The following is a 22,837-nucleotide window of genomic DNA, read 5'->3' as shown; positions in this document are numbered from 1 at the left end:
TTAGGGACTTGTGTGGCTGGGACACAGCCACTAGAATGTGCACCCACAGGGAGAAGAGAGCGAGCCAGGGAAGGCAAGGACGTGTTGCGGACAGCGAACTCCCACCGGCAGTGACCACCAGCCCCACAGCCCAGCACAACTCTCGTCCTGTCACACTCCTTCCCCAGAACACTCCTGGGAGCTCTCTAGGCTGCTTCAAGCTGTCATCTCGGGATCTACTGGCATCATCATCTTAGAAATTCCCTTCATCTCTCTTGTACTGCCCCCTGTTTCCCAGACCCCATGTTTTCTTTCCTTTCAGTGGAGCACCTACTTCAGCCAACAGCCCTCTCTAAACAGAACACAAGACTATCTCTGAGGTTGCCCAGTAGCTTCAGAAGCCCCAGGTCAGCTCCTCCCCTCAAAGCTGAGCATCATACCCGGCTCCAGGGCCGCCAGGACTTGCTGTAAACCATCTGTGAACTAAAAATGCCGCCTGCCATATCAGTAAACAAGGAATGTTGCAGGCATCAGCCACTACAGCCACTCCCAACGGAGAGCCCTGAGGGAACTTGGGATGGAAACATAATGCCCAGGGACTTCCCTGGTGAGCCAGTGGTTGAGAATCTACTTTCCAATGCAGGGGACAGATTCAGCCCCCGGTTGGGGAAATAAGATCCCACAGGGCAACTAAGCCACAGTGCTGCAACTACTGAGCCTGTGCACGCTCTAGAGCCCACGTGCCACAACTAGAGAGAAGCCCGCGTGCCGCAACAAAGACCCTGCGTGCCGCAGCTAAGACCCGAAGTAGCCTAAATAAATAAATAAAACATAATGCCTACCAGTGAATCATCAGATACTGCAGCCACCCGCCACCTGCCCACCCCCCTCAACAAACGGTGCACCCTGAGGAAACTCAGTATGAGAAAAGACAGGATACTGGCTCCAGAGAGCTGAGGTGCGTATCAAAGGAATGATTGCACTGAGCCCAGACTCTTGCATCTTCCCATATATAGAAAAGTGCCAAATTCCTTAACGTGAGATGTCTGGTTTTCTTTTATTAACAGCAATCTTTAGATGTTCTGACTACCTGGTCTTTGTTGCAAAAACTCCTATATATCCTGGCTCCCCACCTTGCCTCTTTGGAACAGTATCTCAGAGTTATCTGAGATGCTGTGTCCTGGGCTTAAGTCCTCAATTTTGTCCACTGAATAAAATATAACTCTCAGCTCTTAGGGTGTGCATTTTTGTTTTCAGTTGACACATCCTTGACCTTGGATGGTTTCTAGTTCATGTTCTGGTGACCTTTCCATTCAACATTCATTCAGTGGCTACTGAGTGCCTGATATGAGCCAGGCACTGTTCTAGACACTAGATAAAGTGGTGGACAAAATAAGCAAGGAAGTCCCTACTCTGGTTGAAGATATGATGCTCTTGGGGGTGCGGGTGTGACCAACGACAATAAGCAGATGAACAAATAGTATATAGGAGGATTTCACATGGTGATGAGTGAGATGAGGAAAATCAAACAGAAAGAGTGTTGGGACAGAGGTGGTGATTCCTTGAGGTTGGGTGTCAGAAGGGTCTCAGGAGGAAGTGACATCTGTGCTGACAGCTGAAGGATAGGGAGCCATCCACACAGAGACATGGGGTAAGGGCATTCCAGGCAGTGGGAACAGCAGATGCAAAGGCCCTGAGGCAGGAATAAGTTGGATGAGCTTTTTTTTTTTTTAACATCTTTATTGGAGTATAATTGCTTTACAATGGTGTGTTAGTTTCTGCTTTATAACAAAGTGAATCAGCTATACATATACAAATATCCCCATATCTCCTCCCTCTTGCGTCTCCCTCCCTCCCACCCTCCCTATCCCACCGCTCTAGGTGGTCTCAAAGCACCAAGCTGATCTCCCTGTGCTATGCCGCTGCTTCCCACTAGCTATCTATTTTACATTTGGTAGTGTATATATGTTCATGCCACTCTCTCACTTTGTCCCAGCTTACCCTTCCCCCTCCCCGTGTTCTCAAGTCCATTCTCTAGTAGGTCTGCGTCTTTATTCCTGTCTTGTCCCCAGGTTCTTCATGACCATTTTTTTTTTTTTTAGATTCCATATATATGTGTTAGCATACGGTATTTGTTTTTCTCTTTCTGACTTACTTCACTCTGTATGACAGACTCTAGGTCCATCCACCTCACTACAAACAACTCAATTTCGTTTCTTAGATGAGCTTGATGTGCAGAAAGGAGCTCAGTGCCACTGGAGAACAGTAGGGAAGTGGAGGATGGGTAGATGAGGTCAGGGAGGCAGGCAGAGGTCAAGTGATCTTGGGCCTCGTGTGCCATGGGAGCAGTTGGGATTTTATCCCACCCATCGTTGGAAGCCTTTGGGGAGCTTTAAGTCTAGTCCCCAGGTCTCCCAAGGACCAAACTCTGCTTTACATGTATGTATTTTTCTTCTTGAACCTAGAATCCTGGCCAGGCACTCCAGTAGTATTCCTGGCAAACAGAATCTACTAAAAAGCAACAGTGCAGATGCCTGTTCCCTGAATCCCACCCCCTACCTATTGGGGACCCTCACCACTTTATCTGGGACCCTCCTCCACAACCCAAACTAAGACTTGTGCTTGCCCCATAGTTTCTGCAGTCAGACTAGACCCCCTCAGCATCTGTACCAGAGCTATTTTCCCAGATTGCTCATCCCGGTAGGTGGCTCCAGGACCAGGCCTCATTCCACCAAGTGCCCAGGATCTCCATGTGAAACAGCTCAAGGGGCCACAACACAACCCAGCGGGAAGACAGCCCCCCTTGCCAGCCTCTGCCACCTGACTCACCTTCGCCCAGAGTCTGCTTGAGTAAGTCATGCTTGGCCTGTAGCTTAGTGATGAGGTTACTGCCGTTCACATATTCTTTAAATTTCTGTAAGACACAAGGCACAAGGACATTACAGATCGCAGGGCCAAGTCCTGCCATTTCTGCTTCCATAATGGACCTCCAGGGCGGGAGGCCACCCTCAAGGCCCCAGGCACGGGGAAAGGGGTTTCTGCGTCGGCTCCATCAGATCCCCAGCTCTGCCAAGCGTGGCTGTCCAGTCCTATGAGGCATTTCAGTTCAGTTTGGGAACACAGAGAAAGCTCGGGGGATGTGCGCCGTGAAAGGTGCTTCTGTCAGGTGAGGACTGCAGGAGCCCGGGCAGTGGGCTTCTTTAGCCATCAAAGTTCCTCCATGCTTCTGGGCCAAGAGCATGCAGCCGAGACAAGAGAGCATTATCAGATCTGTCAGAAGGGAGCCTCAGAACATGTCTTCTTTTATCTGGCTGCACTCTGAAGGAGGAAGGGCATTGCAGGCCCCTGGAGATGTTCCTATTAAAATAACCCGAACTGCATTTGGGGATATGATTTTCTTCTTTTTACAGATGAGAAAGGTGAGGCTGGCACAAGAAATGATTTGCCCTAGGAACCCAGGCTGCCTCTAGTTCTGGGGCCTGGCCAAGCACAATGCACTTGGAAGCAGTGCCAGGAACGGGGCACCCGGAACAGAAACACATCCACCTGCCCCCAGTTCAGCCTGGCCTCAGCCATGCCTCTACACAACTACCAGCTTCCCTCGGCCCTGCCCACCCCACACCGCCCAGTCACAGGCCGGGAGCCCTCTCTGCTGGACCATGAGCCACTGTAGGCACCGTCCAAGCAGGTTCCTTTCTGGATCCTCGGTGCCTACAGCTGTGCCAGGCATATAGTAGGTGCTGAGAAATTCAGCTGAAATCTCTGACCTGGTGGGACTGACATAGCAGGGTAAGAGAGAGACAATAAACTAACAAAAACGTAAGTAAAATACACAATTGGTCAATAGTGGTGAACGCTAGGGATGGAAACAAGGCAGGAATGAGGAACTGGGAGTGAGGGCAGACCTCACTGCAAAGTTGCCATCTCAGCCCCGGCCTGAAGGAGGTGAGGAAGACAGCCGTGTGGGTGCATACGGGAGGGAAGGGTCTAAGCAGAGGGGAACGCAATTACAAAGGCCCTGAGAATGAAGGCACAGGGACAGATGTGATTGCCCCAAATCTGCCAGCTAGTTTCTCACCAAAAAACCCATTCTATTCCCCAGCCAGAGGGCTCAGACAGGGCGCAGAGGAGCAAAGAAGTGCGCCTCGGCAGCTCAGGACATCTGGAATGTCACCATCTTCCCGCTGAAGACAGGTGTGGGGAAAGGCCCACGGGGAGGGGGCTGACATGTGCCTGGATAAGACTGAGGTCACCGCACCCTGGCCCCTCCCTGCCGGGTTTCTGGGGCTTGTGGCGTCCTGTCTCCTTGGCCGTGGTCCTTCTTAGCTCCTAGGGCCTTGTCCCGTGGTTGCTAAGAGTCACTCCCCCTTGTATCTGTAGACGGTTTTCAAACATGTACATCTGGTCCTCACTGCAGTCTCAGATGACAAATGGTGGAAGCATCACCATTCCCATTCTACCCAGAAGGAGAAAGAGCTCAGAGCTGTGGTCACTCAGTGTGCGATCTTGGCCGGATTTCTGAACATTTCTGGACCTCATGCCCTCCTCAAGGTAAAATGAGTAGACTCGTGGTGCTTCTCCAAGTGTGGTGCAGGGACCAGTGGCCTCCTACCCAGCTGGGGAGAGTGTCCACATGCAGATTCCTGCTCTGGAAGACTGTGAGTCTAACCCGAGGAGGACACCACAGAGGCCCAGAAGTGCTCACATTTCCAGGGTGCCACCTCAGGGAGGGTGGTAGTCTGGGAACCTACGTTTTCAACAAGCTTCCTACATGATTCAAAAGCACACTTCGGTTTGATAACTACCCACCTATAGGCTCTCTCTGTATGCTTCCAGTAATAGAGCCCTCTGATTTTATTGCCCTGTGTTTAAGAATTCACCACAAAAAGCAGAGCTGCGGTATAAGTAGATATTCTCTCCATCCTGCCTCACTGTCCCAAGCCAGGTGAAGCTCCGATCCCAAACTTGTAACTCATGCTTTGGTGGGTTAGTGCAAATTACACCTGGTTAGTGCAAATTACACACTGGGGCTCTGGGGCTTGGGGATCCTGGCTACTTCTTCCAAGCTTCACCCAGGCTTCACGTGTGACCCATGAAGGAAAGAATGCCATTGAATCGTATTAATGTTTGCTTTAAAAGGAGTGTTATGTCCTTAAAATACCTAAATAATGTCACAACATCACGTCATGAGGTGTACTAGCCAACCAGGTTGATAACTTGAATATTCAGATCAAAATATAACATCCATGACCCCCATCATGGATGCTGTCTTTTAATTTCAAGCAGGCTGAACCCCCTTCTTTGCTCCTGCTGCCTAAGTGACAATATTCACCCACACTCCTCACTTATCTTTGTAACCCGTAAATTCTCTACAAACACAGTAGGCCCCTCGTGGAAGTGGTGAGCCCCCGAAACTGGCATGGGCTGATTCACACAGTATTCACGTAGTATGTGCTAAATAGATACTTGAATGAGTAAATGAGTGAATTGGTTCTTTCTTGAAAACAACAAAGTCAAAGAGTGTTGACAAAGGAAATGCAGTAGGCGTCAACCGTTGGTTTCTGACAGGGATTTGATGAGGCCTAGCATGAAATGGAGCTGGATGTTAGAACTGGGTGGGTTTGTGACTGGTTAAATGACCACAATCTAAAAGTGCTGATTAATGGATCAATATTAGCCTAGTGGCATGTTTTGAATAACTCTGTCTTTGGCCTGGGCCCTGAAGTACCAATTAGTTTTTTTTTATTGACAAACTTTAAGGTACAGAAGCCACGCTTACTGAATCTGCAGACACAAGGTCTGAAGAGACAGCATATGTGATGAGCAGCTGATCAGGATCCTGACAGTCTGGAGCCATGAGCTGAACCCATCAAGAGAAATCTAAACGGTGGTAAACATCAGACCCACCCAAGACATCACCTACACATCCCATAGGAGGAGGGTGGCCTCGTTTAATGGCAGTACAGTGGGAACAGAGATTTAGCTGATACTAGCTTAAAAAAAAAAAAAAAAAGAATATGGTCTTAGGACATATGGAAAGAGAAGCATAGCCCCTAATGTGGAGGGAGGTGAAAGTTTAGCCCTGCTCTGTGCTGGTCACTCCGCTGCTGGGAATCTCACTTTAGAAGAAGCACCGACAAGTGGGACAAGTGGAACACGTTCTGGAGAGTGTCGCTAGGATGCTGAGGGCACTCAAAACAAAAGCTTAAGAGGCTGGATCGGAAGAAGTAGATATGTTTAGCCTGGAGAAATAAAAACCCAGCTCCCTGCAACCTTGCCAAACTGTCAAGTAGAATTAGCCTCTCTCTGGGTTGCCCCAGAGAACAGAATTAAGATCAATGACCAGAAATCCTAGTGAGGAAGATTTCTGAAGATAACAGAGATACGGGAAAACATCATAATATCTATAGCCAGCCACAAGCCAAACAAAAGGGTTGTTTGGGGAAGGAGGGAGCTTTTAAATCTGGGGTTGTTCAAGCAGAATTTGAATGACTTTTGGGCAGGGATAAGGTTGAACAGGGTCAAACATCAGATGGAAGATGTAAGGTCCCTTCTAACCCCATTCCATGTTCACTAAATACATGTTGAAATAAAGCCCCGATGCCTCTCATTCCTGTTCCTCCTTGGCCAAGTGAAATGTAAGTAATCTGGGATTTTACATGAAGGGCTGGCAACTCACCAGCAATTTGCAAAGATCACTCAGGGTGTTGTTTGCAGAGTCCATGCCCAAATTTGACACAACTTGACATGACAACCACACACTAAACTTGGGGGTTGTTACTTGGGGCGTGCACCTGGCTCTGTTCGCCCCTTTTCCTCTCACCCTACTGAACACTACTCTCTCTGTATTTTTTCTAGAAAAGGAAAATCACAATAACTGTCAATCCAAGATCAAGGCTGGTGCTACCCACTGGTAGCTCACTTTCTGCATTTCACAAAGCCACGCCAGGCAATTTAACCTGAAAACATGCTGGAAGACCTGTAGGTCTAACGGACCCACGTGGTTCCTCTGGCTCCCAGTAGTTTGGGCTGCTCCCCAAAATCACTGCCGGTGGGGGGGCAGACAGAGGGTCCTGGGCCAGGACGCCACTTACTGTAAAATAAAACATTTCTGTCTCCTGCTGGTTGGCTCTCCTCTTGGCGATGTTGAGCTTGCTCATGTAGGTCTCGGAGGCGGCTGACTTCACAGACTCTGTGGATCGGCTGTGTTGGAAGGCGTCGGAGACGTCAAAGTCCTCCACAGTCAGCATGTCCTGCAAGGTCTGCATGGTGGCGTCCAGGGTTTTTCTAACCTGGGGAAACACAAAAATCCTTCAGGTTGACAAAAATCCTTCAGCCTCGGAATGCCTTTGACACCTCATAGCCCCTTCCCAACCGTTCCTTGATTTCTTCCACACAAAGCATCAGGAGGCAGGCAGGACGAAGATGCTCATTCCTGTTACAGTGATGTGGAAAGTAAGGCCAGCAGCTGGCTGGGGGGAGAAGCCAGGTGGCCTAATCTAAAGTCAGGTCATGGGACTGCTTCTGCTGGAGACAACGTCGGAGAAGGTTGTGACCAACAAGGAACTTGGGTTTTGAGGTTTGTGTTTCTTTATGGTTATACAACCCCAAACCAGCTCCTCCTGGGAGGCAGGTCCCTGAGGAGGAGCAACGCCAGAAACGCTCCCCGTTTCCTTCATCCAGAGAAGGGAGGGGACACAGTCTGGATAAGGGCAGCGCTGTCCTCAGTGAGTGAACTCCTCTGCTGTCGGCCACTGAGTCCACGCAAGCCTGACTGAGATAAAACAGCCTCGAGGAAGATAGACCCAAGACACACGCAGTGTGCTCGGTCCTCCAGGACTCCGACTCCTCTCCCGGGACCGAGCAGGACCCCGGAGGCTCCACACGCAGGGCCCCGGCCTCCCCACAGCCCTTCACTGAACTGTGCCTAAAGGGCGTACTGGAACTTGGATGGAGGGTCGCTCCAAACACAGTCCTGGGGGAACTGCGTCCACATTCGCTCCACAGTGATTGCTGCTCAAAGCCTCTCTTGTCACTCAGATCTCAACTTAAAAGTCGCCTCCTGGTGACATCAGGCCTCCCCCCACCCACCCCCGACCACCACCCTTAACTTAGTGTCTGATATTCTGTGTACGTATTCATTTATGGGTTCGTTCGCTTCCATGTTTTACCACCTGTCTTTTCTCACTAGAACATAAACTCCGTGAGAGGAGGTACTATATTGTCTCATCCACTCACTTAACTCTGCACAATGTTTAGCGCATAGTATGTGCTAAATAAATACTTGAATGAATAAATGAGTGAATCGGTTCTTTCTAACATAGGCTCACAGAAGCTCAGGTTCAAAACTGAGCATTTCCATGGCCATGAACAGCCTACCCAGAGGAGCATGTGCTTCACCCACCTTTCTGTGCCCCGATTTTCAATTTAAATTCCATTAACATTATTATCCATATACAGCATATACCGTTCCATGTAAACAATTTAAAACGCTTCACGGGAAGATGTAGGGCATAAATAAAGACAGAAAACACTGGCCATATCCTCTCTCTTCTCAGGTTTGATAAACAAATATATAATTTGTCTCCACATAACCACTCCCCAGGGACTGCTTTGATTCGTTCATCCTTAGCTACACTCTGGCTCACGTTCGTCCTGGCTACGTCCTTTTTGAAGACACAAAGCAACCTGCCCTCTCTGCCTAGAACAGCCCTCTTGAGGTCTGAAGACAGGGACCACGGCTCCCCATCTCCAGCTGCAACTGCACTTCTCAAGGATGGACCTGCCCATGATCTCGGGTGACACTCCCATGTCCTGGTGTCCTCCAATTGGGTGATGTCCTCCCTGGGTGGGGGCATCCCGGCTGGAACAGGAGGTCTCCCATGTGGCCTCATCAGTGCACATCAGAATGGAGCCACTCCAGCTGGTACTTCCATTTGTGCCCACCTGGCAGAAGTCCTGAGGCACCAGCTGCAAGGGAGGTGTGCTGGCCACGGTGAGACAGAAGCTCCCTGGAGCTCAGAATCTATGACACATTTAGTGTGCCCTGGGTTATTGTGTAATTTAAAATACCTACTACATTTCTGATGATAAAAATAACATAAGCTCACTGCAGAAAATAGAGAAAAGCACAGAGAAGAAAACAGAAATCACCTATACTCCTGCAACCCAGACAAAACCACTATCAACATTCAAAGTATTTCCTTCCAGTCTTTTTCTCTATGCCCGTGAATATGCACAGAAACATGCACACATATTTCAGTTTATCCTGGTTAGGACAGTACTGAACATAGAGTTCTACTTCCTCCTTGCTTTTCTTTAACATCTTGTGAGCATTCCCCATGCCATCAAAGATTCTTGGTGTAGTTGGTTTTGACAGTTGTGCATGTTACAGATGAACCCTGATTTCTTACGTGTTCCATGGCAAGAGTAGACTCTGCAGGACCAGTCAGGCCTTTGTAAAGAAATCCTCACAGGGTGGAGGGGCTCACTCACCTCCTCATTCTCGATCTTGAGAGTGGCCAGTCTGGACTGCAGCTGGTGGTACCGCATGAGCAGTTCCGTCTGGACGGGCTGCTGAGCACTGACCTGGCACACCTGCAGAAATGACAGCCACCGCCTGTGGTTGACCGGGGCCCTTGCCACCTGTGCGTAGCTGGGGCCGGCCTATCATTAACATCCCCATCGACAACTGCAGAAGCAGGCCTGGAAAGGTTAAGTGACCTACCCAAGGTCACACAGCTTGTACTCAGCAACACCAGAGCCAGCCGGGAGCCAGGGGCCACCCTCTCACGCTCTCGGTTGTGGTCTACATTTGTGCAGCATGTGATGGTTTGCTACTCAGAGCTTGGACATAATCTCATTAAGTGAGACTAATTGGTTAATTTCCAGGCAGGAAGTGGTGGTAAGGAAGCAACTGCCTAAGAGAAGCCAGTGAAAAGAACAAAGGATGGGAAACAGTCAGCAGAGTGGCCCAGTAGGAAGATGCTTGAGAGAGAGGCAGGCATGGGGCAGCGGCCCTCTCACAGGGGCCGCTGAGAGAGGAGGGGAGAAGAGAAGAAGATGAGAGAGCGATACTGTTCGCCTACACCCATTCCCACCAGGGCTCTCACCACCTGTGGGCTGGGCTGCCTGCCGAAACTTGGCTGAGCTCATAAGGGACAGCAGGCCTCTGTTCTTTACCACTAACTGGGCAACCCAACCCTGCAGTCACCAGCTGATGAGCCAAAGGGCTGGACATGAGGGCACAGGGATGGGGCAGGAGCTGTGGGGAAGTCCGGCAGAAGGCATCTCTTGCAAATGAAGAAAGTGGGCAGAGCCACTGGAGGGTCCAGCAAATGCCATCGTTAAAGGCGCCTCCTGGTCCCTCCCTGTTAAGCAGGTACAGCGACAGCCCAGCTGAGCTCCCACTGGGATCCAGAGGCTGGCTGGGTCCCCCTGACTCTCGTGTGCCTGGGGGGAGGGAACGGGGCCACTAGGAGAAAGTTCTGGGCACATGTCCCTGGGGTAGAGATGGTGGAGACGGGGAGGCAGATATGACACCTGGTGGCTCTCTCCGTTGGTTCCAAGGACTGGGGCTTGAGCCCTGGAGAGAGGGAGGAATGACATGGAAAAGCTCAAGGAGCTATTTTCATAAGAAGTTGTGTGAAACTCAGGTAACTAGTGTGCTGCTTAGGGGCTAGTGAAGAGCGCCTTCTCCCATTTTTTTTTCCAGAACATAATGAGGATGTGAGCAGCGCAAGCCCTGAAGAAAACTGGGTTGGCTGGTACTCCAAGGGCTCACGGCACTGGAGCACAGGTCCGAGTGGCTCTGCTGAGGCCCCGCCTTCGGTGATTTGAGGCCATCCATCCGAGGGGAGAACGTGAGATGATTGTCTGTGTGCAGATGTGGGACTCCCTTGGGGTCTTCTAGACATAGCTGCGAGGGATTTCATGGGAAGCTATGGTCTCGCAATTCTGCAGGTGGGGGACTTGAGCTGCCAAGATTAGGGTATTCGTGGTAAACTCCTCAGCTAGGGAAGCCCATGCACCAAGAACTTGACCCCAGGCCTCTCCGCTGACGTTCTCCTCCCACTGATGCTCTGGGAGCCCATGGGAGACAGATGGAAGCAACCTCAAGCATGGGCTCCTGGGAGAAGCCTACCTCGTCCCCCATGTGGGGCTGGAACTCAAACTTGAGGGGGGGACAGAAGACCTGGTTGCACATGTCCATGACTGTGTGCTTGTCACTTCGGGAATCCAGGTTGTCCACCGCGTTCTCGATGACGTCCAGCCCCTCGTGACGAGAGGTCTCCAGGTTGTACTCGGCTGAGAGGTAGGTCCGGAAGGTGCGGGCCAGGCTGGCATGAAAGCCCAAATCACAGCACTTGGAGAGAAGCACACACAGAAGGTGCAGGTGAGGGTGGTGACATGGAGGTGGGGCCGTCACAGTGACTTACGATTACCTCCTATTCCATGGTCAAATCTTTCATGCTGGAGGCCCTCATGCACTTTGGAATCTTACCACACAAGTCATGGCAAAGCCCTCGGAGGGAGCGGGGGACTGCGATCTGGGCAATGACAGTGCTCCTCGCGGCTCCCCAAACTCACTGCTTTCTTTCTCATCTCCAGGCCTTTACACACGCATTCCCTCTGCCCGAAGACTCTTCCTCTCTCCTCCTGCCTAAATACTCTTCCTTTGGTTTCAGTTTAGAGGTCACTTCCTCCAGGAAGCCTTCCTTGATGTTCTCCCCACTCAGAGTTCACACCAGGTGTCCCTCATCCAGGTGTCCACAACTCCCTCCACCTCTCTCATGGTAACACCCACTGCTTGGCATTACGTTTGCCTTTAATGCATCAGGGTTATGTAGGCTGAGCTCCATGAGGACAGACCCACTGGCTCTTATCCACTGTTGTACCTCAAGAGCTAGAGCTAGAAAGCACTCAATAAAAATTTGGTAAATAAAAAGATGAAAGGGTTGGGTGAAAAAGAAAGCTGAAAGGTAGGAAAAAGGAGGGGTCTGGCCCCCGGGCATTTGGAAGGCAGGACCAGGCAGCTCCCTCTCCTGGGGGTGGTGATAATGGCGATAATGGGTCCCCTCTGCAGCCAAGGGAAGAGCGGTGACCCTCTGACTTCCTGACAGGATACACCCAGGCCAGAGGAAAAGGACGCACCCACCCTCAAGGAAGCCTGACCGAGCATCTGCTGGGCCGGATCCCTGTCTGCATGAACACATGCGAAGCAGCCCCAGCTCTGTCACAGATGATACAGGAGCCTCCCCGAAGGCACCACTCACAGAATTCTTTCCCGAAACCTCATTGTCCTACCAGTGTGTCCTGCACAGCTGGTGCTCAGCAGTCAGTGTTCCATTTTCCTCTTGCTTAAACTGCCTGATTTCTCCCAACATAACATCCCCAAGTAAAGCTGACCTGTATAATTTTGTCTCATTCATTGTTTTCTTCCGTATGTGCGTGTGTGTCTAGTGGACTGGACCCAGGCGTGTTAAACAGATAAGCATCTTTACCACCCTGGGAAGTTCCCCAGGGCATGAACTGTGTACGATCACCCCTGTACCCCCAAATCCAGTAAAAGACCTGGTGTAGAGGAGGACGCTTGGAAAGTGCACGCTGAATTACAACTGCCCAGCCCAGGTGTGCAAGGGCCGCCAGAGGCCCACTCCCACCCATGGAGGTAGAAGCCACAGGGTGATACTCCTTCCCAGGCCCCAAAGGCTCCCTGTCCTTCCCCTCCGTTAGGGCTCCAGGGGCCACTGGCCGCCCCATATGCCAGCTAAGGACAAGGGCCAGCCCTCCCTCAGCTGATGACTCGCACCAGGCGGTACAGGACCCTGTTCAACCCCAGACTCCCCAGGAGCTCACGTCGATGAGGTCAGAGACATCGTGGATGTAGTATTTGCTTATAGCTGCGTTGGTGGCCGCCAGATTCAGCAAGTAGTCGTTCCGGGCCTTAGTGCATTTCAGCTTGTTCTCAGAATACTTTGCCTGCCTCTGGAGGAAGGAAAGAGTGGATGTGAAAGCAGAGCCGCTGATGGGAGGGATTTGAGATTTTCTTTAGGGTCACTGCCTGCGATCAGCTCCCCGCACGGCCCTGGAAAGCCTTACTCCATGGGCCAGGTGAGTAAGATCTGGACCCCGTACTCAAAAAGCTCACCTGACACTGCACATGTGCAGCCATCGTTGGCACTGTCGGGTAAGCAGTGGCCTTTTCCGGGAGTGTAACTAAGACCTCCGGAGGCCCCTACTCAACACCCCCAGAGGCTGCCCAAACCCGGACGACAGCCTGTGAAGCCCTCCTGACCTGGCTCTTCCTCCATGCTCCTGTCATCCCCTCCTCTGCACGTCCTTTAAGAGGCCAAGTTCATTCCTGCCTCTAGACTCAGACCCATTCCCTCCGGCTGGCAGGCCACCCTTCCAGGTCCCTGCGTGGCCTGCTCCACGTCATTCAGGTCCTTAGCCATGGTCACACAGTCGCATGGGCCTCTGACCACACAACCGTGTCTAAAATGTGTCCCCGGCATCTTGACTGCCTCCTCCCCACATTCTATCCTGCTCTATTTTTCCCATTCATTTAATCTTTGTTCAATTTTTAGTGATTATTTTCATTTTTATTTAATTTTTAAGAGACTCTTTTTTTAGAGCAGTTTTAGCTTCACAGCAAAATTGAGAGGAAGGTGCTGAGATTTCGTGCACACACCCCTACTCCCATACACACACCACATCCCCCCAATATCAACACCCCCCGGCACCAGGTGGTACATTTGTTACAATTGATGGACCTATACTAACACATTGTAGTCACCCACAGTTTACCTTAGGGTTCAGTCTTGGTGTTGTACATTCTGTGAATTTGAACAGATGTATAATGACATGTATCCATCATTAGAGTATCAGAGCAGTTTCCCTGCCCTGAAAATCCTCTGTGCTCTACCTGTTCATCCCTGTCTCCCACCTAACTGCTGTAACCACTGACCTTCTTACTGTTCCATAGTTCTGCCTTTTCTAGAATGTCATATAGTTGGAATCGTGCAGTATGTAGCCTTTCCAGATTGGTTTCTTTCACTTTGTAACATGCATTTAAGGTTCCTCCATGTCTTTTCATGGCTTGACAGCTCATTTCTTTTTAGTGCTGAATAACATTCCATTGTCTGGATGGACCACAGTAACTTAGCCACTCACCTACTGAACGACATCTTGGTTGCTCAATTTTTTTCATAAGTACTTTTCACCACCCCAAATTACATTTTTTACCTCTTTGATTACTTGATGATTTTCAGGGTCCCCTGCTAGAAAGTAAGCTCTGTGAAGTCAGGGACTTAATGGTCCCTGCTCATGACTGAGCCTACAGCACCCAGAACAGTCCCTGCACGGGCAGCATGAAGTGACTGTCACTGGCTGTCTGGCTGTGCGTGGTGGGGAGAGGCGGGGTGGGCAGCCAGAGGTGCAGTCTCGGTTAGGAGCTGGACCGCCTCCCTGGGAAGCTGTTTCTGTTCTGGGCCATCCTGGGCAGGAAGCAGTAAAGAGTCCGTGGGTTACAGAGCTGTCCCCTTGCCCCCTTCAGACAGATGAGTCCCACTGCTGAGGAGAGAGACAGCTCTCCTTAAAGAAACAGGGCTTCTTCCTACCTAGGCACTCTCAACCTTCCTTCCTCCAGATTGAGTTCTCTAGCTGTTCAGTAGAGATGCCCCCATTGTCAGCCTTTTAATTCTCTTCAGACATCTCCTCTGACCTTTCTCCAGGGTTCACTTATTCTGGGAATTTCTAGAAACAAACTTCTGGTTATACCCTGTACCAACCACACACCCACCCTCCACAGAGAGTTTTGAAATTCCTGGCCCATTTCCAGGGGGCTACTATAACCCTGAGACCATTTTCAGCTGTTCATGGACTCATAAAATTTTATGCCTGGAAAGGATACTTGAAGATATCTTACTTTAATTCATCCATTTTATAGGCGAGGAGATGAAAATTGAAAAGAAGTTGGCTGTCCAAGAGCCAAATGGCCAGTTAGCATACAACTCTGAACTAAAACTTAGTCTCCAGACCCCACTAACCAGTGCTTTCTCTACCTCTCTACATATCCCCTCTATAGCTACCCCCCTATGTTGTAGCTCCATAATTCCCTGCCTCGTTATCTTTTTTTTTTTTTTTTTTTTTTGCGGTACACGGGCCTCTCACTGCTGTGGCCTCTCCCATTGCAGAGCACAGGCTCCGGACGCGCAGACTCAGCGGCCATGGCTCACGGGCCCAGCCGCTCCGCGGCACGTGGGATCCTCCCAGACCGGGGCACGAACTCGTGTCCCCTGCATTGGCAGGCGGACTCTCAACCACTGCGCCACCAGGGAAGCCCCTGGTTATCTTATTTTTAACATTCATTTCTAGTATATTCACAGACATATTGTACAACCATCACCACTATCTAAATTTAGAATATTTTCATCACCCCAAGAGAAACCCTGCACCCATTAGCAGTCACTCTGCATTCTTTTCTGCCACGGCTCCTGGCAACCAATAATCTACTTTCTGTCTCTATGGATTTATCTACTCTGCACATTTCAAATAAATGGAATCATGTAATATGTGGTCTTTCGTGACAGGTTTCTTTCACTTAGCCTACTGTTTTCAAGGTTCATCCATGCTGTAGTCTGTATTCATTCCTTTTCATGGCTGAATATTCCCTTACAGGGATTCACCATATTTTATTCATCAGCTGAAGGACGTTTATTTATTTGGATTGTTTCTACCCTTTGGCTATTATGCATAATGCTGCTACGAACATTCATGTGCAAAGTTTTGTCTGGACACATGTTTAAATTTCTCTTGGGTGGATACCTAGGAGTGGAACTGCGGAGTCATATGGTAACTCTATGTTTAACATTTTGAGGAACTTCCAGACTATGTTCCAAAGTGGCTGCATCATTTTACATTCCCTCCAGCAATGTATGATGGTTCCAATTTCTCTACACCCGCACCGACACTTGTGATTATCGGACTTTTTTTATCTTAGCCATCATGGTGGGTGTGAAGTGGTATCTCACCGTGGTTTTGAATTGCATTTCCTTAATAACTAATGATGCTGAGCATCTTTTCATGTATTTATTGGCCACTCATATATGTTCTTCAGAGGTATGTCTATTCAATTCCTTTGCCCTTTTTTTTTTTTTTTTTTGCGGTACGCGGGCCTCTCACTGCTGTGGCCTCTCCCGTTGCGGAACACAGGCTCCGGACGCGCAGACTCAGCGGCCATGGCTCACGGGCCCAGCCGCTCCGCGGCACGTGGGATCTTCCCGGACCGGGGCATGAACCCGTGTCCCCTGCATCGGCAGGCGGCCTCTCAACCACTGCGCCACCAGGGAAGCCCCCTTTGCCCATTTTTTAACTGGGTCTCTGCCTGGTTATTGTGGAGCATATTTTTCTTTGCCTTTGGAAATTACCCTGAAATTTTATTTTACCTGCCTTTGGTTACTTGGCCAGCTTACCCAGGTCCTGTTGGATTATGTTCCCACTCAATCTCCTATAATTTTTAAGAGCTGTAGGATCATATAATCGTAGAATTAGTCTCATAGAAGCCCAAATAAACATCTGATGCAATGTTTGCAAATAGAAAGAGCTCAGGAAATGTTTGCTGATTTCATGGAATGAATGAATGCAGAGAATTCAACAAGAATATCATAGCTTTTTAAGAAGAAAGGAACCTTAGAAGTAACCCAATCTAGGATGACAAAAAGCAGCATGCACACTGCCCCTCTAAATTCCTTGGCCAAGACAGACATCATTAATTGATCACAGCACTGTCTTTAACTAAAGCCTCGAGAGGGCTCACAATCCTCAGCATAGGGCTCTGGGCAGCCACTATCAATTGATCAGAGTTGACATGAGAAAGGAGATTTGTTTGCCATCACTGTCAGTTTTTAAAATTGAAGGTCAGGGACTTCCCCGGTGGTGCAGTGGTTAAGAATCCGCCTGCCAATGCAGGGGACATGGGTTCGAGCCCTGGTCCGGGAAGATCCCACATGCCGCGGAGCAACTAAGCCCATGTGCCCCAACTACTGAGCCTGTGCTCTAGAGCCCACACGCCACAACTACTGAGCCCGCGTGCCACAACTACTGAAGCCCGTGTACCTACAGCCCATGCTCCACAACAAGAGAAGCCACCTCAAGGAGAAGCCCGCACACCACAACGGAGAGTAGCCCCCGCTCGCCGCAACTAGAGAAAGCCCGCGTGCGTAGCAACAAACACCCAAAGCAGCCAAAAACAAATTAATTAATTAACTAATTTAAAAATAAATAAATAAATAAAATAATATTGAAGGTCAGAGAGTTGCTGTACATGTGGCATCTTCAAAACTCAGCCTGACTCCAAAACTAGCACTTTCACCATGCCCTACCAAAGCACTTTCCCAGCACCAACACACAAGGATTCTCACTGGCCCAGCTTTGGCTTGGCGATGGCAATTTCTTCAGAATGGTTCTTTACCTGGTTCCCAGGTGCTGGTTGGTACGCCAGCGCCGTTCCCTCTTGTTGGGACACACGAAGTCCCAATCAGCCCCCCGGCCACTAAACTGAGGTCCAGGGCAGGCCCTGGTGATTCTTGCCAGAATGTGCTCGCTGGGCGAGAGTCTCATCGCAGTTCAGCTGTCTTGCCAGCTGAGTGCCTCTCCTGCTGTTGGCCCTCGCCTGAGGCCTAACAAGTGTGAGCAGAGGCATGGCCAGCCCTGCCTCTACCGTGACACTGACCTCCAAGACAGCAGACGCTGGCAGCATTATTCCAGCTCTAGTCCCTCAGGGTGCGGAGGCGGAGGCTGAGGCTGTGGGGAGCCTGGCCCTCCCCTTCCTTCCCACCCCGATACCCGGGGCCTTCACTCGCCTTCTCCTTCATCTTCTCAATCTTCTTCACGGAGCTACGGCGCTGGGGCCGGTCCTCATGCCGGAGCAGGTTCATGCTGAGGTCTCCCGACTTGTTGAACTGCTTCTCCTCCTGCTTCTCAGCCTCCTTCAGCTTGCTTTCCGCACTGATGCTCTCCGCATGGTACATGTGGTAGGTTTTCATGACCTGGAGACACACGAGTGTGGGAAATCAACAGGCTGTTATGGCCCAGCAAGGGTGGCCCTAGCGCTGGCAGCCCCCATCCAAGTTCTGTGTTCCAGTCAGCTCTGTCCCGGCCCTCTTCCCATGACATGCTCTGAAATCCCACAACCCTTTACTTTTGCACAGACTGTCTGAGGACTGGAAATGACGATCATCATCAGCAGCAGCAGTTTCATCATCATCATCATCAACAACATCATTAAGTGATTACTAAGTGCCAGGAATGGACCAGTAAAGAGGAAATTTAAAAGGGCCACCACAGGCCCTGGGCATTTTGGGGCTCTCAGAGGTGATATGGTGAACACAGCCTTCTTCAGCTGCCCTCTCCGGCCCTGCCAGCTGTGTCTCTTGTGTCCTACTCCTCCCCACAGTGTCGCTGGAAAAGGCCCTCCTCAGGTACCCGCGGGATTTCTATGGGAACATCCTTCTTACACACAAATCGTTATCTCAGCTGTTTCCTTGAGTAAAATTGGCCTGTAAATGGCTCTGTTCTCCAAAGGAATATTATTGGGTAACCTAATAGATATTCTATGCTCTCAGAAATAAACTCATCCTTGGCTATAAAATGAATTCCTATAAAGAAAATTGCACTTTGCTACTCTACTTCCACATTAAGAGTTGGATATTGTTGTATCAAGGGAATTTTTGAGTCAGAAGGAATCCTATACATCATCTAATCCAACCACCAAATTTTACAAATAGGGACACTAAGGCCCAGAAGGACAGGGTGACTTATCCAAGATCATACAGTATTATCAGCATAGTTTCCAGACTTTACATCCATGGGATCATCATCACCATCAAGATACAGAACACTCCCATCACACCAAAAAGATCCCTCTTGACCCTTTCCAGTCGATCCCCACCCCTTGCCCCAGCCACAGGCAATCACCGATTTGCTTTCTGTCACTGTAGATTGTTTTTGTGTGTTCTAGAACTTCATGTACATGGACCCATTGAGTATAAACTCTTTTACACCTACCCTTGCTCACTCAGCATAATTTTTTTGAGATTCTCCCATGTTGTTGCATGTATCAGAAATTCTTTTTTACTGCTGAGTAGTATTGCCTTGTATGGCTATACCATAATTTGTTTATCTGTTCATGTGTTGACCGTTATTGGGGTTGTTTGCAGTTTTTGGCTCTTACGAATAAAGCTGCTAGGAATGTCCATGTACCATTCTTTATGTGGACATATATTTTCGTTGCTCTTGGGTAAATACCTAGGAGTGGAATGGAGGAGGGTCATATAGTAAGTGTATATCTAACCACATTAAAAATCTGGTCTCAGACTTTTAATTCTATCATATCATACCGGTTCCTTAATTCATTACCATTTGTTCCTCAGATGTGAGTATTTGGGGCAGCCTTAGAGCAAGCTGGGCCAGGCCCATACCAACAGTATTCTATCTCCCAGTCCCCAACTAGGAGTACACTTCCCTTTGCAATATCAAGTTTATGACCATCTTTCTATGCTAAGAAACATAAGAAATTTCTGGAATTCATGGCTCCTGAGCCTTGTTGGTCCTCTTCTCCTGTTGTTTGGAAAATTACAGCAGCTAATGGAGCAGAAGCTTCCGCCTCGGGATGGGATGTGCTTCTGACAAGCCAGGCCCTTTAAGTCAAGGAACTCAGAATGAATTACTGGCCAATGTTATAACCTTATTCACTGTCATTTAAAGTCCTGTGAAGTGAGACTTTTAAATGAGGACTTCCTCTGTGATTCTTACTGTGAAATCACAGCATTGATCTATTGTTAAGAAAGTCCCCTTTGTCATATGTCAGGAGTCAGTGGGGGCAACATCTATTGTAGAGCATGTCAGGTAAGAATATGGCCTCTGGCCCAAACGTCTGGGCTGAATCCTGATGCTGCCACTTACCGGCTGTGTGACCTTGGGCAAGTCACATAACCTCTCTGACATCTGCTCCCTCATGTATAAAATGGGGATGATAATGGCACCTACCTCATAGGTTTGTCGTGAGGACTAAATAAGTTAATTTTTTATAAGGTGCTAAAGGCAATACCAACCACACAGTAAAAGCCATGTAAGCATTAGCTGCTACCATCACCACCAGCATCGACATCCCTGATTTGGGCTGAGGGTTTGAAAATCTTGAACTTACTCACTTGACTTCAGGAAAATGCTCACAAACTCTAAAAAACATTAGCTAATGTGAAAAAAAAATTATTCTACACCATGTTTCTCCCTCCTTTCATCCTGAAAACCTCCCCACGTTTCAAAACAATAAATGAAAAACTGAAATCAACTTTTCTTCTTGGGTCTTGGTGGAAAGACTTCTTCTCTGCATCCCACCCATCTCTGCTCATCTGCAGTTGCCCTAAAGCCTCTAGAGATGCCCTTCTTGCTGATTTCATCCACTCCTTACGCCAATACCTCTAAGTTTCTTTCTAAACAACTCAATGGACCAGAAAGTGTGTTGGATCAATGTGTTCTTGACATCTAGTGGCCAAAGGGGATGACTGCAGGTTTACAGATAACCAAGGCAGTTGCCTACTTTCAACCACCTTTAAGCCATGGCACCTGGAACATAACGCAGCTCAGAGTCGGGAAGCCGGCTGAAGGCTGTCTCCGGGCCTCTCTCCCATTCTTGAACCTTCCCTCTACACCTCCACATTCACAGGCACCACTACTTTCTTTGCTCCTCCCCCTCTATGTGATCCAGTTGGTAATTCCTGATCCCAAGAATAATGGTGAACTTGATCACTGGTGTCACTTACGTCAGACAGCTGCCACAAAAGAGCTTAACCTAGGGACCTCTCTGAAGTGAGTCTAACTATTTATGCCCAGAATCTTCTAAGATGTTTCCTTTATTTAATTACCTGAAACATGGGCTTCAGGATGAAAGGCCCTTAGCGCAATAGTCTAGAACAGCCTGCTCAGTATTGCCAGTCCAGGAGATGCTGAATAATATTTTAAAATTATCTATTACTTCACAGAGTTTGCAAACCTCTCTATTCATTATCACCAAGGAGCATTTCAATTAATCTTTACCCCAATCCTGGGAGGCAGCATGATAACAATAATAACAACAATAGCAGCTAACACTTACTGACCACTTACTACACACCAGGCCTAGTTCTAAGCACTTCACATATATTAACTCACTTATTTCTCACAAAAACCCTGTGACGTAGACTATATCATCCCTGCTTTACCAAAGAGGAAACCACGAAATAGGGATGAAAGGGTCCTCTGCCCCACAGGGACTCAGGAGACCCGGTTTTGAAACTTGACCTTCCCACCACTTGCTGGATGACTGTGGCAGAGGCTTGACCTCTCTGTGCTGCCTGGCAAAGGCCAGAGAGCGGGGGCTATGAAAGAACTCAGTAAGCTGTGACTGTAGAGTGGCGGGCTGACAGCAGTGCTGGGGTGGGGAAGGGAGCAGAAGTGGATGCAGGAGTTGAGCTGAGGCCAAGTCACTGGGACCTGGTCTTCAACCCGGGCTCTCCAGAGGGGCCCTCAGAGGCACCCACCCAGCTTACTGCCAGATGGGCGTTCTCTTTCCAACCCTCAAGACCCTATCAGGGAGAGCCTTTCAGAAGAAGTCCAGCACAGGCTAAGAAGTACTATATAGGAACATGTAAGTGAGACCATTATTCTTGGCCCAAATCAGTTTCATAGGTTATCAGAGGCCCTCCAGAAACTTTGGTGTATTAACCTGTCATTGAAAGAAACTAAGGCCCAGAAATAGCAAGCATGTGGCCTAAGTCACACAGCAAGCCAGATGGCCGGGCCTTCCAAGCTGTGGACATTGCCTTTTCTGGTGATCATGCTGCCTTTGCTGTGTATACTTTGCCTTTTGCATCTTCCCAAACCCTCAGATCATGAAAACAGGAAAGTACTATCTGTACAGCTTTTCAGATCTGCATTTAAATGCAAAAGAAGGCAAAGGCAATCTGGAAGTTAACAGCATTAATACAGGGACATGCTGGGGCAGGAAAAGGATCAGTTTTTAGAAAATAGGTTCTCAACAATGCAGTCCATGTACACTTCCTCCACCCCACAGGAAGGGCCAGCCCTAGGCCACACAACAGTTGTGTATGAGGTGAGACCCTGGGCCAGGACATGACAAAGACACCCTTGAAGTACCCAAACTTCAGTCTGAGCGCCCACACTCTGTGTGGCCTACGTTCTCTGTAGAAATTATAATCACTGTCTTATTCCATTTGCACGTTTATAAACTGTCTCACCCAACTACAGTGCAAAGTCCATGAGGGCCAGGACGTTGTCCATGATCATAATCCCTGTATTAGAGCAGAGACCGGCACCCAGCAAGTAGCAATATATATTTGCATGAATGAGTGGACAACAGCTGACTGGCTGGCTGGATAAATGGGTGGGTGGATGGATGGATAGATAAGTGGGTGGGTGGGTGGATGGATGGGATGGAGGGAGGATAAAACAGGGGAGGTAGATTCTATTGCCTTTGCTCTGCTGAATATATTTGGGGGTAGGGCAACAGCTACACCTTCAATCATTTAATATTTATTGAACAGTTCATTATGTGCTAGTTACTGCACTCGGTGCCATTATAGGAAACACTACAATGTAGAAGACAGATATGGTCTCTGCCCTCACAGAATACACACCTTAGTAGGAACACAGACAGTTATGCAAGTGATTATCACAGGGTGTGATAAGTGCATGGATGAGGGGGGTACAGGGTGCTAAAGGAAGGCTTCCTGAGGAAGTGATATCTAAACTGAACCTTGAAGGAAGAGTAGCTATTAGCTAGGTGAACAGGGACTGG

The 22,837-nt window shown here is 49.0% G+C and overlaps 1 protein-coding gene across 5 annotated transcripts in view; it reads right to left on the bottom strand.

Moving 5' to 3' along the window:
* Positions 1-22,837, bottom strand: part of SRGAP3 (SLIT-ROBO Rho GTPase activating protein 3) — a 252,356-nt gene that overhangs the window by 61,496 nt on the left and 168,023 nt on the right. For all 5 annotated transcript variants that reach the window (XR_003430173.1, XR_003430175.1, XR_003430174.1 and 2 more), the window contains exons 5-10: positions 17,844-18,029; positions 12,838-12,966; positions 11,123-11,344; positions 9,475-9,576; positions 7,074-7,271; positions 2,809-2,893 (exon numbers count right to left, since the gene is read on the bottom strand). Coding sequence is in view for 2 of the 5 variants with exons in the window: in XM_027093960.1 (XP_026949761.1) it covers positions 2,809-2,893; positions 7,074-7,271; positions 9,475-9,576; positions 11,123-11,344; positions 12,838-12,966; positions 17,844-18,029 (922 nt within the window). In the remaining 3 variants the exon portion in view is untranslated. The remainder of the gene's footprint in view (positions 1-2,808; positions 2,894-7,073; positions 7,272-9,474; positions 9,577-11,122; positions 11,345-12,837; positions 12,967-17,843; positions 18,030-22,837) is intronic.

Source organism: Aethalodelphis obliquidens, unplaced genomic scaffold (genome assembly GCF_003676395.1).
Source record: "Aethalodelphis obliquidens isolate GAN/ISIS:26980383/991018 unplaced genomic scaffold, ASM367639v1 scaffold86, whole genome shotgun sequence".
Lineage (NCBI taxonomy): Eukaryota > Metazoa > Chordata > Mammalia > Artiodactyla > Delphinidae > Aethalodelphis > Aethalodelphis obliquidens.
This window is presented reverse-complemented; position numbering and strand designations above follow the sequence as displayed.